Source organism: Lynx canadensis, chromosome A2, assembly GCF_007474595.2.
Source record: "Lynx canadensis isolate LIC74 chromosome A2, mLynCan4.pri.v2, whole genome shotgun sequence".
NCBI classification, from domain to species: domain Eukaryota; kingdom Metazoa; phylum Chordata; class Mammalia; order Carnivora; family Felidae; genus Lynx; species Lynx canadensis.
Genome location: NC_044304.2, coordinates 20,775,027 through 20,788,482, shown reverse-complemented (window position 1 = coordinate 20,788,482; position 13,456 = coordinate 20,775,027). Strand labels below are relative to the sequence as shown.

General features: G+C 48.6%; 1 protein-coding gene across 1 annotated transcript in view; it reads right to left on the bottom strand.

Moving 5' to 3' along the window:
• The window catches only part of DNAH1 (dynein axonemal heavy chain 1), a 72,810-nt gene that overhangs the window by 58,376 nt on the left and 978 nt on the right, over positions 1-13,456 (bottom strand). Inside the window, exons 2-7 of the mRNA XM_032592222.1 lie at positions 12,991-13,063; positions 11,644-11,818; positions 10,631-10,787; positions 9,550-9,682; positions 7,036-7,197; positions 6,196-6,448 (exon numbers count right to left, since the gene is read on the bottom strand). Coding sequence (XP_032448113.1) covers positions 6,196-6,448; positions 7,036-7,197; positions 9,550-9,682; positions 10,631-10,787; positions 11,644-11,818; positions 12,991-13,063 — 953 coding nt within the window. The remainder of the gene's footprint in view (positions 1-6,195; positions 6,449-7,035; positions 7,198-9,549; positions 9,683-10,630; positions 10,788-11,643; positions 11,819-12,990; positions 13,064-13,456) is intronic.

The window sequence follows — 13,456 nt, the reverse complement described above, 5'->3', positions numbered from 1 at the left end:
GACGCTCAGCCAGTTAAGTGCCCAACTCTTGATTTCAGTTCAGGTCATGATCTCACAGTTTTGTGAGTTCAGGCCCTGAGTTCAAGCCCCATGTTGGGCTCTTCACTGACAGTGCGGAACTTGCTTGGGATTCTCTGTCTCCCTCTCTCTCTGTCCCTCCTCTGCTCGTGCTCTCTCTATCTAAATAAGCAAACTTAAAAAAAAAGAAAAATATAAGAAAACCCTGGAGAATCAATAATAAAACACATTCAAACAATTCAGTAAGGATTGTTTGTAACAGGATATAAAATTAGCCTACAAAAATCAGTAGGAGCAATAGTAGAGAAGATCCCATTTATAATAGCAACAAAGAAGACAAAATAATAAGAAATATGCAAAACCTATATGAGAAAAATGTAAAGCATTCCTGAAAGACACAAAAGTAGTCTTTGTTTTTTTTTTTTTTTGAGAGAGAGCGCGCACATGAGTGTGGGAGAGGGGTAGAGGGAGAGAGAGAATCTTAAACAGTCTCCACACTCAGCGTAGAGCCCAACACAGGGCTTGATCCCACAATGCTGATATCATGACCTGAGCTGAAATCAAGAGTCGGACACTCAACCAACTGAGCCACCCAGGTGCTCCCAAAAGTAGTCTTGAACAAATGAATGAACATTCTTTGTTCTTGGATAGGACAGTTCAAGAATATAATGAAACCCCACCAAAAATACTAAGTGTTTCTAAACTGGACCTAGAGGATTTGATACAAGGCTCATGGGAAAATAAGCATGCAAATTCTGATCAAAATCCCAACAACATTTTTTGCAAAAATAGAAAAATCCATCCTAAAATTCATATGGAATCTCAAGGGACCCAAATAGCCAAACGATCTTAAAAAAGAACAAAGTGGGAAGACTCACACTTCTGATTTCAAAACTTACCGTAAAGCTGCAGTAATCAAAACAGTATACTGCTGGCCTAAAGACATATAGACCAAAGGAATAGAATAAATAGTTCTGAAATAACTTCTGGAATATATATGGGTCAAATGATTTTTTACAGGGGTGACAAGACCATTTAATGGGGAAAAGAACAGTCTTTTCCACACATTGTGCTGAGAAAACTGGATATCCACATGCAAAAGAAGAAAGTTGGACTCTTATGTAATACCATATACAAAAATTAACTCAAAATGGATCAAAACTCTAATGTAAGAGCTAAAACTATAAAACTCTTAGAACACATCGGGAAAAGCTTCATGATACTGGACTTGGCAATGATCTCCTGGCTATGACAAAGGGAACAAAAGAAAAAAAGACGAATCAGAATTCATCAAAATGAAAAGCCTTGTGTCCTGGTAACATAAAGGACACGATCGACAGAATAAAAAGGCAAACCATGAAATGGGAGAAAGTATCACATATCTGATAAGGGATTGGTATCCAGAATATATAGACAACTCATAACACTCAACAACAAAAACCAAACAACTAGATTCAGATATGGGCAAAGATTGTTAATAGACATTTCTCCAAAGAAGGATCTACAAATGGCCAATAAACACATGAAAAGATGCCAACATCACTAATTGTTAGAGAAATGCAAAATAAAACCAAAATGGAATACCACTTCACATCCATTTGGATGACTATTATACAGAGAAAACAACAAGAAAAGAAACGTTGGGTGAGGATGTGAAGAAATTCGAACTTTTGTGCCCTGCTGGTGAGAATATAAAACAGTGCAGCTGCTAAGGCAGCTGGATGATGGTGTCCCAAAAATTAAAAATAGGGCTTTGCAAATACTGCTGACGCCACCAAGAGCTGCCCTGTGCCACCCCGTCACGGTCAACTCCATGATGGTCTTCGACATTTGCCATCAACCATGAGCCCTTGGGCCACGTATCCTTTGAGCCATTTGCAAAGTTCCAAATATAGCCCAAAACTTTTGTGCTCTGAGGACTGGCGCAAAATGGATTTGCTTATAAAGGTTCCTGCTTTCACAGAATTATTCCAGGGTTTATACACCAGGGTGGTGGCTTCACATGTCATAACAGCACTGGTAGCGAGTCCATCTAGAGGGAGAAACCTGATGATGAGAATTTCATCCTGAAGCACACAGATCCTGGTGTCTCATCCACGGCAATTGCTGGACCCAACACAAACAGTTCCCAGTTTTTCATTCACACTACCAAGACTGAATGTTTGGGTGGCAAGAATGTGACCTTTGGCAAGGTGAGACAGGGCATAAATACCATGGAAACCAAGGAGTGCTTTGGGTCCAGGGATGGCAAGACCGGCAAGAAGCTCACCATTGCCAAGTGTGGACAACCCTAATAAATTTGACGTGTGCTTTCTCTTAACTGCAAGACTGTTCCTTCTCCCATATGCTCATAATAGCCTATAATCAGTGCTCTCACTGCAGCTCTTTGGTTCCGTGTTTTCCTTACCCCCCTTCAAATCTAGTTAGATTGCAGAGTTAACATTATGATTATGAAATAACTAAACAACAGCAACAAATAGAATTATCATATGGATAGCTAGTCCACTTCTGGGTATACACCCACAAGAACTGAAGGTAGGGACACAAGGAGAGATTTGTACACCTATACTCGCATTATGCACAAGAACCAAAAGATGGAAGCAGCCCAAGTGCCCATCAACAGATGAAAGGATACCTAACATGCAGTACGTGCAAACAATGGAACATTAAAAGGAATTTTTTTCCTTTGAATGGAAAGAGATTCCGACGCACACTACAACGCGATGAACCGAGAAGACACTGTGCTCAGTGAAATAAGCCAGACACAAAAGGTCAAATCCTGTACGATTCACAGAGACAGAAGGTAGAACGGTGGTTGCCAGGGACTGGAGGGCAAGGGGAATGGGGAGTTACTGTTTAACGAGTACAGAGTTTCGCAAAGTTCTGTGGATGGATGGTGGTGATAGTTGCACAACAATGTGAATGCACTTAATTCCACTGATCTGCACACTTAAAAATGGTTAAAATGGTAATTTTTACATTATGTCTATTTTGCCCTAGTTTTAAGAAATAACCAGTTAAAACAAACAAATAAAACATGCCAGAATATCCAAGAAAACACTGAAAGGGCAAAGCTACAAAAGTAGGGGCTGGTCCTACAAGACATTAAAAATACTGTAAAACATCCATAATTAAACCACAGTCCAACTGCACAAATAGACAAATGGGACAGTGGAAGAGAGCAGAAAGTCCAAAAATAGACCTGACTGCATCTGAAAATCACTGTATGAAAAAGGTAGCATCTTGAATCACTGGGACACAGATGGAGGTTTTAATAAATGCTGATGGGTGTTTAATAAACCACTTAATAAATGCTGGTCATTTAGAAAAAGATAAAATTGGATCCATACCACATACCATACATAAGGATGGGCTCCTGGGTGGCTCAGTTGGCTAAGAGTTCAACTCTTGATTTTGGCTCAGGTCATGATCTCACATTCATGAGACAGAGCTCTGTAGCAGCTCTGGGCTGAAAGCTTGGAGCTTGCTTGGGATTTTCTCTCTCTCTCTCTCTCTCTCTCTCTCTCTCTGCCCCTCCCCCACTATTGCTCACATGCACTCTCTCTCTCTCTCTCTCAAAAATAAATAAATAAACATTAAAAAATAAGGATGGAACAAGGATATGAAACCATGCAAGTACTAGAAGAAACCCTCACGGTGGGGAAAGGCCATCTAACTGTGACTCAAAATCCAGATGTAATAGAAGAGATGATTAACAACATTGATTAGATAAATATTTTACAAGTTATATTACAAAAATTACCACAAGCAAAGTCAAAATACAACTGACAAACCAGGAGAAAATATTTACAACATACATCACAGATGAAGGATATCCCTAATATAGAAAGAACTCAAAATCAGAGGGAGGAAAAAGCCCAAAAGCCTGAGAGAAAAAAATGGGCAAAAGACATGAATAGACGAGTCACAAAAATATGTAAAAGGTGCCCTTAATCACATGAAAAGATGGAAAACACGTATGGCCTCACATATAACACTTCAGACTGATTTACCTTACTTATCTTCCAGACTGGCAGAAAATCACACAGCATGACAACAGACTCTTGGCAAGGCTGTGGGGGGAATGGCGCTCACACACTGCTGGCAGGTAAGCGAGATGGCACAACGCTTGCGGAGGGAAATTTGGCAACAGCTGAAAAACTACATCTGCTCTTATCTTTTGACCTAGCGATCCTGCTTCTCGCAATTTACCCTGAAGCTATCCCTGGGATAATATGAACATCTAAATGCACAGGGTTTTTCACTGCAGTACTGTTTGTAATCGCAAACGGTCAGAAATGACCTAAATGCCTATATATTAGAGAATGGTTGAGTGAATGATGGTACAGGGCACATTCACACAATAGACTACTATGCAGCCATAAAAAAGGGATGAAGGAAATCTCAGTGAACTAGTAGGGATTGATGTCCAGGATGTATGTAAGTGAGAAAGGCAAAGGACAAAAGGATATCTATAGTGTGCTGCCCTTCAAGTAAGAAGGAATGGCGTATAAGAAAATATACATGCTTGGGGGCGCCTGGGTGGCTCAGTCGGTTAAGCGTCCGACTTTGGCTCAGGTCACGATCTCACGGTCTGTGAGTTCGAGCCCCGCGTCGGGCTCTGGACTGATGGCTCAGAGCCTGGAGCCTGCTTCTGATTCTGTGTCTCCCTCTCTCTCTGCCCCTCCCCCGTTCATGCTCTGTCTCTCTCTGTCTCAAAAGTAAATAAAAATTTAAAACAAAATTAAAAAAAAAAAAGAAAATATACATGCTCATTTGTACAAGAAGAAATACAGAAAGGATAAGCCAGAAGCTAGTGCTACTGGTTACCTATGGGCATATGGTGGGGACAGGGTGGACAGGGGAAGATGTGGCTAGGATAGAATGAATGGGGGTGGAGAGTGACAGATCCGAGGATACCTTTATGAATACTACATATCAGTGAGAGAAACAGATACATAGAATATATACATTATATACATAAAACTAATGGACCACCACCACATTGTATTTCATCAAATAAACATATCCCACTGAAGGGGGTGGAGAACTAAACCAAGTCACTTGAATATAGCGACATTAATACTAAATGCCCCAGGGTAAAGAGACAAAGAACACTGTATCAAAGTCTACTTAGTAAGGTTTTTCTTCCAAAGAGTATGAATTAGCAGTTTGAAATTACTTTCTGTATATTCTAGGACTGAGCAAATAAATATACTATGAACAATGGGAGCTAGTTTTCTTCTGGAGAAAGAAGTAAGAAATATGTATAAGTGAGAGTGAGCCATGTGGTGTTGGGGTCAATTTGAAGGTATCATTAGGAATCCATGGTTTTTAACAGACAGAAAGAATTAGACATGGGTGTGTGTGTGGGGGGGGTGTAATATGCAATTTAATGCAATTTAATGCAATGTAATATAATAATAGTATAACATAGTATAATAATATATATATTTCCCAGATTTGTCTGGCCTAAGAGCCTCACAGCAATGATTTCCCAGTAGCAATGAGCATATCTAACACCCAGATCTTGGTTTCTAAACTCCCCCACTGAAAGGAACCAGGGGTTCTTGGAGAAATAGCTGATTTCAGGGCTGGGTCTGGAGAAGTACAAGATGAGCCCAGCACTTCTTGCTATGCCCCAAATTAAAGACACACTCAAAGAACGATAGGAATATATCAGCTTGAGGAGGCTCTCTCTGGCCAAATCTGGGACAATTTGGGCACCAAAATAAAAAATAGTTAGGGCGCCTGGGTGGCGCAGTCGGTTAAGCGTCCAACTTCAGCCAGGTCACGATCTCGCGGTCCGGGAGTTCGAGCCCCGTGTCAGGCTCTGGGCTGATGGCTCAGAGCCTGGAGGCTGTTTCCGATTCTGTGTCTCCCTTTCTCTCTGCCCCTCCCCCATTCATGCTCTGTCTCTCTCTGTCCCAAAAATAAATAAACGTTGAAAAAAAAAAATTAAAAAAAAAAAATAGTAGTAACAGGTTCTGTCCCTTTGAATAAGAATCCATGAGTTGATACTGATAATGAGAGATCTGGAGATGAAAAAGACATGACTTGGGGCCAAGAAGTCCACAGTGCAGTGGGCAACGTGGCCCACAGGTGAGCACGGAGGGAGCATTGCCCCCTGGGCTCCTGGAGGAAGTGGGCATAACGAAGGGTCTGGTGGAGACTCACGAGGGCCCTTTGCGCATCCGGGGTGTGCTCATGGCCCACTGCTTGATCTTGCTCAGGCTCTGCTCATTGATGAGCTGGTGGCCTTCAGAGGGCATGCAGTCCACGTACAGATTGTATAGCAGCAGAGCCTCTGTGTTCTTGCGCAGGGCGTTGGCCTGGACCACACGCTGCGTGAACACGCGTGGGTCCTCAGCGCAGAAGAGAAGCTGGATCCGAGGCACCCAGTACTGGCAGGCGAGGAGGGGGTGCCTTCCTGGGGCCAGGTGGGAGAGAAAAGGGAACACACAACACAGTCAGACTCTCTAGGCTGGAACACTGGGTTCTAGCCTGACTCTGCTACTGATGCATGGTGGCCCTGCACAAGTGGGTTCTCTCTTCTGACACCCTGTCACATCTGCAGAATGGGTATGACAACATTCCTCTCCCTGCCCACCTCACAGTTGGCCATGGATGGATGTGAAAGTGCTTTGTAAACCATAAAGATCTGTGCACAGACAAACAGTCACACAGGGGCGGCTGCTGAAGTGCCCACTCCTCGCTGCCACACTCAAGGTAAACATCACTAACTGATGGGCCTTGGATGCCTTCTCTGCATCATGTTTCAAGTGGTACCGTCAGCTGCTCAGGGCAGGCATACCCAATAATGGCCATTTGCCCTTCCTGGGGTCTCTCTCTGAATGATGGGTCCTCTGGTTTTCACTGGCCAGGGGACAGACAGTCACAGGACATACAGAGCAAGGAAGAATTCAGGCCTGAGGTGGCTGTGCCATGGGTGGGGGGGTGGCCTCAGTCATGGTCCTGAGTGGGGGGTATGCATGGGGTGGGGCAGAGAGCCTGTACCTTCAGCGGTGACCCCTCCATTCAGAATGGGCTTCCCCGTCTCATCTCGCACCAAGCCGTTCTCATCTGTCTTGTGTACCAGGTACAGCTTCTTCTCCTTGTCATAGTCCAGGACGCCGACATCGCACCATTCATACTTCAGCTTCCGACTTTTGGGGTCCTCTGAAACAGGAGGGGAACCCGCCAGTGCTCTCTGCTGTAGGGTGGGTAGGGGACTCTGTGTGGGCAGCAGGCGCTGGGAACGAGTCTCAGTGGCCACTGGTCTGGCCTCCCTCCCACCAGGATGACCCCTTCTAGCTCCAGCAAAGCAGCGATTCTGCTTCCTTCCAGCTGAGCTGGCCTCTGGGGAACCCCTGGTGGCAGGAGGAGCCAGAAGGACCAGACCCCTCTGTCTCTGTGCTCTGCATGACCCCATCAGGATAGACAGAGACACAGGCCAGCAGAGCTAGAACGGGAGGCAGGAAAGCCCCAGGCACACAGAGACCTGGTGAGGATGTAGTTGTGAAGCTCATCATGTCTGAACTGGACCCCTTCAAAGTGACCAAGACCAGAGCGAACCCCTTCCCATGGGCTGCATGTGGCAGTTGAACCCTTAGGCCCCTTATATCAGGACAGGTCAGGTCAAGGTAAAAGATTGCTGCCCTGCAGTGGCCCCAAAATGGGCCTCAGGGCCTGTTGGTCAGGATGGGCCTTCCACTCACTTCCTGCACTGCAAGCCTTTGCACTGCTTCTCCAGCTCATCTCCTGCCACCACCTACCCTTTTCTTTCTCCAGCCATACTGCATGTCTGGCTATTACTGTGACTTCGGAGCTTACTCCTGCCTCAGGGACTTTGCATTGGCTATGCTCTCTGACTGGAACAGTCTTTGCTCAGGTCACCTCATTGATGGTTTGTTCCTTGCTCAAATGGCTTCCCCTCCACGAAGCATCTCTGCCTCAAAGAGTGCCTTTGCCCCAGGCACCCTCTGACTTGTTAGCCCATTTGTGTCCCTCACAGAGCCTGAAGTCATACTATGTATGCATCCAGTCCTGGTTCTGGTCAGCCTCCTCACACCTTTTAAGGCAGAAGTGCCTTAAAATAAGCTGATGGGTTCTACAGCCTGGGTTGAGGAAGAACAGCTGGAACTCCAAGGAATTGCTAACGTGCTGGCTGGATGCTATATGCTTCTCTTTGGAAAATGCTCTTTGGAAAATGCTGACCTGTCTTGGCTCAACTTAGAGAAGATGATGTCACAAGAAGGCACCAGCAGAAAACCAGAGGTCTCTGGCAGAAATGCTCCCTGCCAGCCCCCCTCCCACCAGTGCCACTGCCCAAGGCCAGGGCCCACATGAAGGAGGGCAAACAGAAGCACTTCCGGGAGGCTGGTACTTGGTACATTTAAAGTTAATGCAGCACCCCCCCACCTTCTGGTTTTATTGCCAGGAATTGGAGATCTGGGAACAATTGAGTTAAATTATTTTTGTAATTAAGTCCAAAGTAAAGGGAACATTCTGGGCTTCTTGTCTAGTTCAGAGAAATTGATTCCAGCATTAACATGTTTTTAAATCGAAACATAAACTTACAGCCTGCTCAATGGACTTACTGTGGGGCCCCCTGGAGGCTGAGAAGTCTTAAAACCAACCAGCATGGCTCTCAATCCTGGGCAGAGCCCATGGGGGGTGGGGGGGGCACTCCCCGTCCCAAAGTGGCATGTCCACCACGGGGCAGGGAGCAGAGCAGCCCTCAGCCCTGCACAGAGGGGCAGCCAACTCCAACCTCCAACTTCATAACCCAGATCTTCCTCAGATGCTCACTCAGAGGCAGCCAAGGAAGGTCAACCTGGCTCAGTTCCCTACAGCAGCAAACACAGCCCCAGGGCAGATGTGGGGCCAAAGGAGGGACAGACACAGACAAAGCAGAGATACAGCTCATCTGTGGGACATCAGTGCAGGTATGTGTGTTGGGGGCAGGGAGAGATAGTGGCTGTGAATGGGTGATGGGAGGTGTGTGAGTATGTGTGGTGAAAACGTGTGTGATGTGGGGGATGGTGTGTGAGTATGATGGTAAGTGTGCTTGTGAATATGTGTTTGCAAGCAGGTGTGTAAGCATGAGAATGTGTGTTGTCCATGCAGAGGTGCAAGTTGAGAGGCCATAGGTAAAGCTAGAGCAATGGTGATTTCTAGGTGGCAGGAAGGAAGGCTTGAATTGTGCCCCTTGTACACATTTGAACATTTCCAACAAGCTTGCATATTTTTTATTACCAATAAATCAAAGATTTTTTTAAACACTAGACACCATCCAGCAGTCCCTTCCCCAACCCTCCCACAATGTCATCCCTGGTCCTTGTATTTTTTGACTCTATATGGCCAGCCCCTTAGTCTGTATCCCAGCTGGGAGGCCTCAAAAGGTGGGAGCCCTCCCCTCCCACAGCTGCCAGCCCCTAGGGCAGCCCAGAAGTCAATGGTTGGGCTGCTTGCCAGACAGGGATGGTACAGACCAGGATCCTGCCCCCCACCCATGCCGGCCCTGCTCACCATGACCTAGGATGTCATCAGTGGGCAGGAGGGCTTTTCCAGGGACAGGTTTCCTGTCCTGAGACCCTGGCTCCAAGCCCATGTTGATCCACTCACTGGGAGTCCGGCAATCAAACTCCTCATTGTCAAATACCTGGAAGAAATGGGCAGAGGTCAGGAGGAGGCAGCTCTCCCCTAGAGGGGCCAAATGGGTTGGGTGTGGCAGAAGATGAGGGTGCCTAAGTAAGTCTTCTTCAGATGCAGAAGCTACAGACTGAGGGCCATGGGGCTGAGTGTCTCCCCCACTATTCACAGGGGCCTGTGGGGTCTGGCTCTGTGAAACCCTGGATCCCCACCCAACCGGGCAACCCTGATGCAAGCAGAGGGGTATTTGGGGACTCAGAGCAGGATATGAGCTCTCTCTCCCACTGCCCAAGGATCATCCAGCTCAGGCCCAAGGGAAGAGGTGGACCTTGGATTTTTCTGAGCATTCCACCTACATGCAGAAATGAAGGAGATTCAGGGTAGTCAGGAGGCCACCCTTAGTAGGGTGATGTGGATTCAGCTCTGCCTCCCCACAGGGACTGCCAAGCAAGACACACTCAGGGTCAGGGAGAGGAAGGGCAGGGAGGCTAGTGAAAGCTAGAGCAGGCTATGCTCCCTCTTTCTCCTCCTCGGACCCAGTTTCCCCATCGGCATCCCAAAGGAGCTACAATGAGGCCCTCCTCCACCTCAGTTCCCCCCATCTCAGTGAGTCCAGGAGCAGTGGTCAGGGAGCTCCATATACTACTCCACAGTCCAACTGGGCTGCTTCTGGTGCCTCAAGGTTGGGAGCTGGGGGGACAGAGATTGCATACACAGGTTCCCCAGGCTCCCAAGCAAAAAGCAGAGTCAGCATCTCAGGGGTTCTGGGGCCCCTTCTGTCCCAGCCTAGGATGATCAAAACCCCTGGCGGGAAGGTCCAATTATGCTTGACGAGTGAGTGCTTATGATTCCCACAGATCCCCTTTCGGGTCTGATCTCTCGGCCGGGGTCCTGTACCCCTCCCACCCACCCTTCCCCCCATTGCTGACCATCAGCTTGCTATGGAAACTAGGCTCACCTTCAGTGGGAGGTAGATGGGAAAGAGCGGGTCATGGCCCTGCTCAATGGTCTGGGGGTGGTGGGGGTCTGGGTGCCTGGGCATAAGCTTGTCAGAGTCGATGCCCTCATGAGCCAGTAACTGCTCGATGTCCAGACTCAGGTACAGCCGCTTCCTCCTGGCCGAGGGGGGACAAGGGAATCTCATGACAGCTCGGCTCATCTGAGATGGCTTCATGGATGCCAGCAAGGGTCCACAGGGTCGTGGTGGATAGGAGTGTGGCCCAGGGATGCCTCCAGGGCCCCCCACCCCTCTGGAATTCATCAGGAAGTAGTGTGGTAGCTGGGGCTGATGTCTTGAGCCCCGGCTGCCCTGTGTCTGTCTGGTAGTTCCACTACATTGACCTAAATACCACCCTCCCCAATCCTACAGCAAGGAAAGCAGTTTGTTCCTATAAAGAAACCAAAGGGTGAGGCGCCTGGGTGGCTCAGTCAGTTAAGCATCTGACTCTTGATTTCAGCTCAGGTCATGATCTCATGGTTTGCGAGTTCAAGCCCTCTGCACCGACAGCAGGGAGTCTGCTTGGGATTGTCTCTCTGTGTGTCTCTCAAAATAAATAAATAAAACTTAAAACAAAAACAAAAAAGAAAGCAAAGGGCTACAAGATTTGCACACAGGCCCATTTTAAATTTTTTTTTTCAACGTTTATTTATTTTTGGGACAGAGAGAGACAGAGCACGAACGGGGGAGGGGCAGAGAGAGAGGGAGACACAGAATCGGAAACAGGCTCCAGGCTCTGAGCCATCAGCCCAGAGCCTGACGCGGGGCTCGAACTCACAGACCGCGAGATCGTGACCTGGCTGAAGTCGGACGCTTAACCGACTGTGCCACCCAGGCGCCCCGAACACAGGCCCATTTTAGTAACCTCTGCCATGAAGACGGTCACCTAGTAGCCTGCTGTCCCTCGCTCCTTGACTTGGGTGGATGCCACCCCCCCAAAGGAATGGGCCCTCCCACTGCCAACCTGGCCATACCTCTCAATCTCAATCTTTCGGGGGCACTGGCCTGGCAGCACCAGGAAAGGCACCTGCACCTTGGGCTCGTAGGCCTGCAGTGGGAAGTCAGTCTGGGTGAGCACCCGGGTGGTGGACTCGAAGCGCTGCTGTTCCAAATGTTCCTCGAAGCCTTCAGGAATCTCAAAACTTCTGACTGCAGGCAGAGGCACAGGCAGGAGTGTCAGGGGCTCAGGCCAGAGCCCAATACGCCCCCAAGACAAAGCGCTAGGTACTGGGTATGAGCGCCCTGGGGCAAGGGAAGCTCAGAGCTTGCCTGTGGCTGGCAGTGGAGACAAGAAGCCAGATTTGGCACCAGGCACCCAAGGGAGGGCAAGTCTGGAGGGACAACGGCCTCCAGAGGGTGTGTTTTGGTCTTGCTTTTCCTCATGTGGATGGGGATGCAGAGCCGCCGAGCATCCCCACCCCACCCCACTGTGGATGGTAGGAGCACCCCACAACCCTTAGATCTGTACTCTGTAAGCATTTTCTGGGCCACAGATGTCTGTGAGACGGTACAGCCCAATAGACTGGATCCTCAGCTCACCACACAAATGCACATACATGTGATATTTCCTGAGCCACTTCTGGGGCTTCACAGACCCCATGAGGTCCATGGGCACTGAGAGGACTAATGTGGGCAGTGTCAGCAAGGAGCCAGGCCTCTCCTGGGGCTGGGGAGGAGAGGCAGACAGCTGGGACCTCTGAGCCTGATCGAAGCGGGTATCCTGTCTGCCAGCCAGGTGGGAGGGCTCCCACCTGATTCCTCACTCAGGGCCCCACCCACCTTGCTGCTTCTCCTGGAGCCACCCTATTCTCCCCTCTGCCACCGGAGACTGCCCCACACTCTGCAGTCCTGCCCCAGTCCTTACAGGACTCAGCGCAGAGCCTGGGAGGAGAGTCCTCATTCAGCAGAGATCTTCTGGGCACTTTCCCATGCCAGGCCCTATTCTAGACACTGGGGTCCCAGCAGGGAAAACTCAGACACAGCCCTGGCCTTCTCCACGCTCATGTTCCAGGGGAGGTAGAAAAGGTAATTTATACATGTGAAAACCCTAGTGTCCCCAGCTGGGCAGAGAACTGATGCCCTGGCCCTCAGCAGCCCCACCCACTGTGGTGCCCTTGTCACAGCTCAGCTAAGAGGAAGATAAGGTGTGGTTCACTGAGCACTAACCATTAGCTTGGCCCTTGCAAAGCACCTTATATCTTGTTACCCCCATTTTATAGCTGAGGAAACTGAGATCCTGAGCCAAGAAGAAACAATCTAAGACCAGAGGTCTTGCTTCTAAATGGCACCCACTCATCCACCCTGCCCTTCTAGGCACTGACCTTTTGGAGTAAACTTGTCAAGGTCGGCCTGCCGCAGGAGATCTTGGTTCATGCAGGGACCACGGCATACTTCCTAAAACCAAATCCCAGAGCTCTAAGGGGGTATAAACATCCTGGGGACAGGCAGGACCTGGGAGGGACCACAAGGCCAAGTGTCGCCCCCAAGCCCACCAGGGAACACCCAAGGGCACGGGAATGGGGCAGAACAGTGAGTTTCCACAATTCCTCATTCAGAGGCCATAGTGGGCAACAAGCTCCAGCCACTTGGGACACCCCTGACCTTACCCCCTTCAGATCCTGCACAGCTCCCTCCTCACTCTAAGAACACTTCTGCTGTGTCTGGGAGCTGAGCCACTAGATGGAGGGACCACAAGTCCAGCAGGTGTCTCTGTGCATGTCTCCCCCACCAAGGGTGACTCTGGCACCCCCAGCATAGTGGGGATCCATGGATCTTTGCCTTAACCCT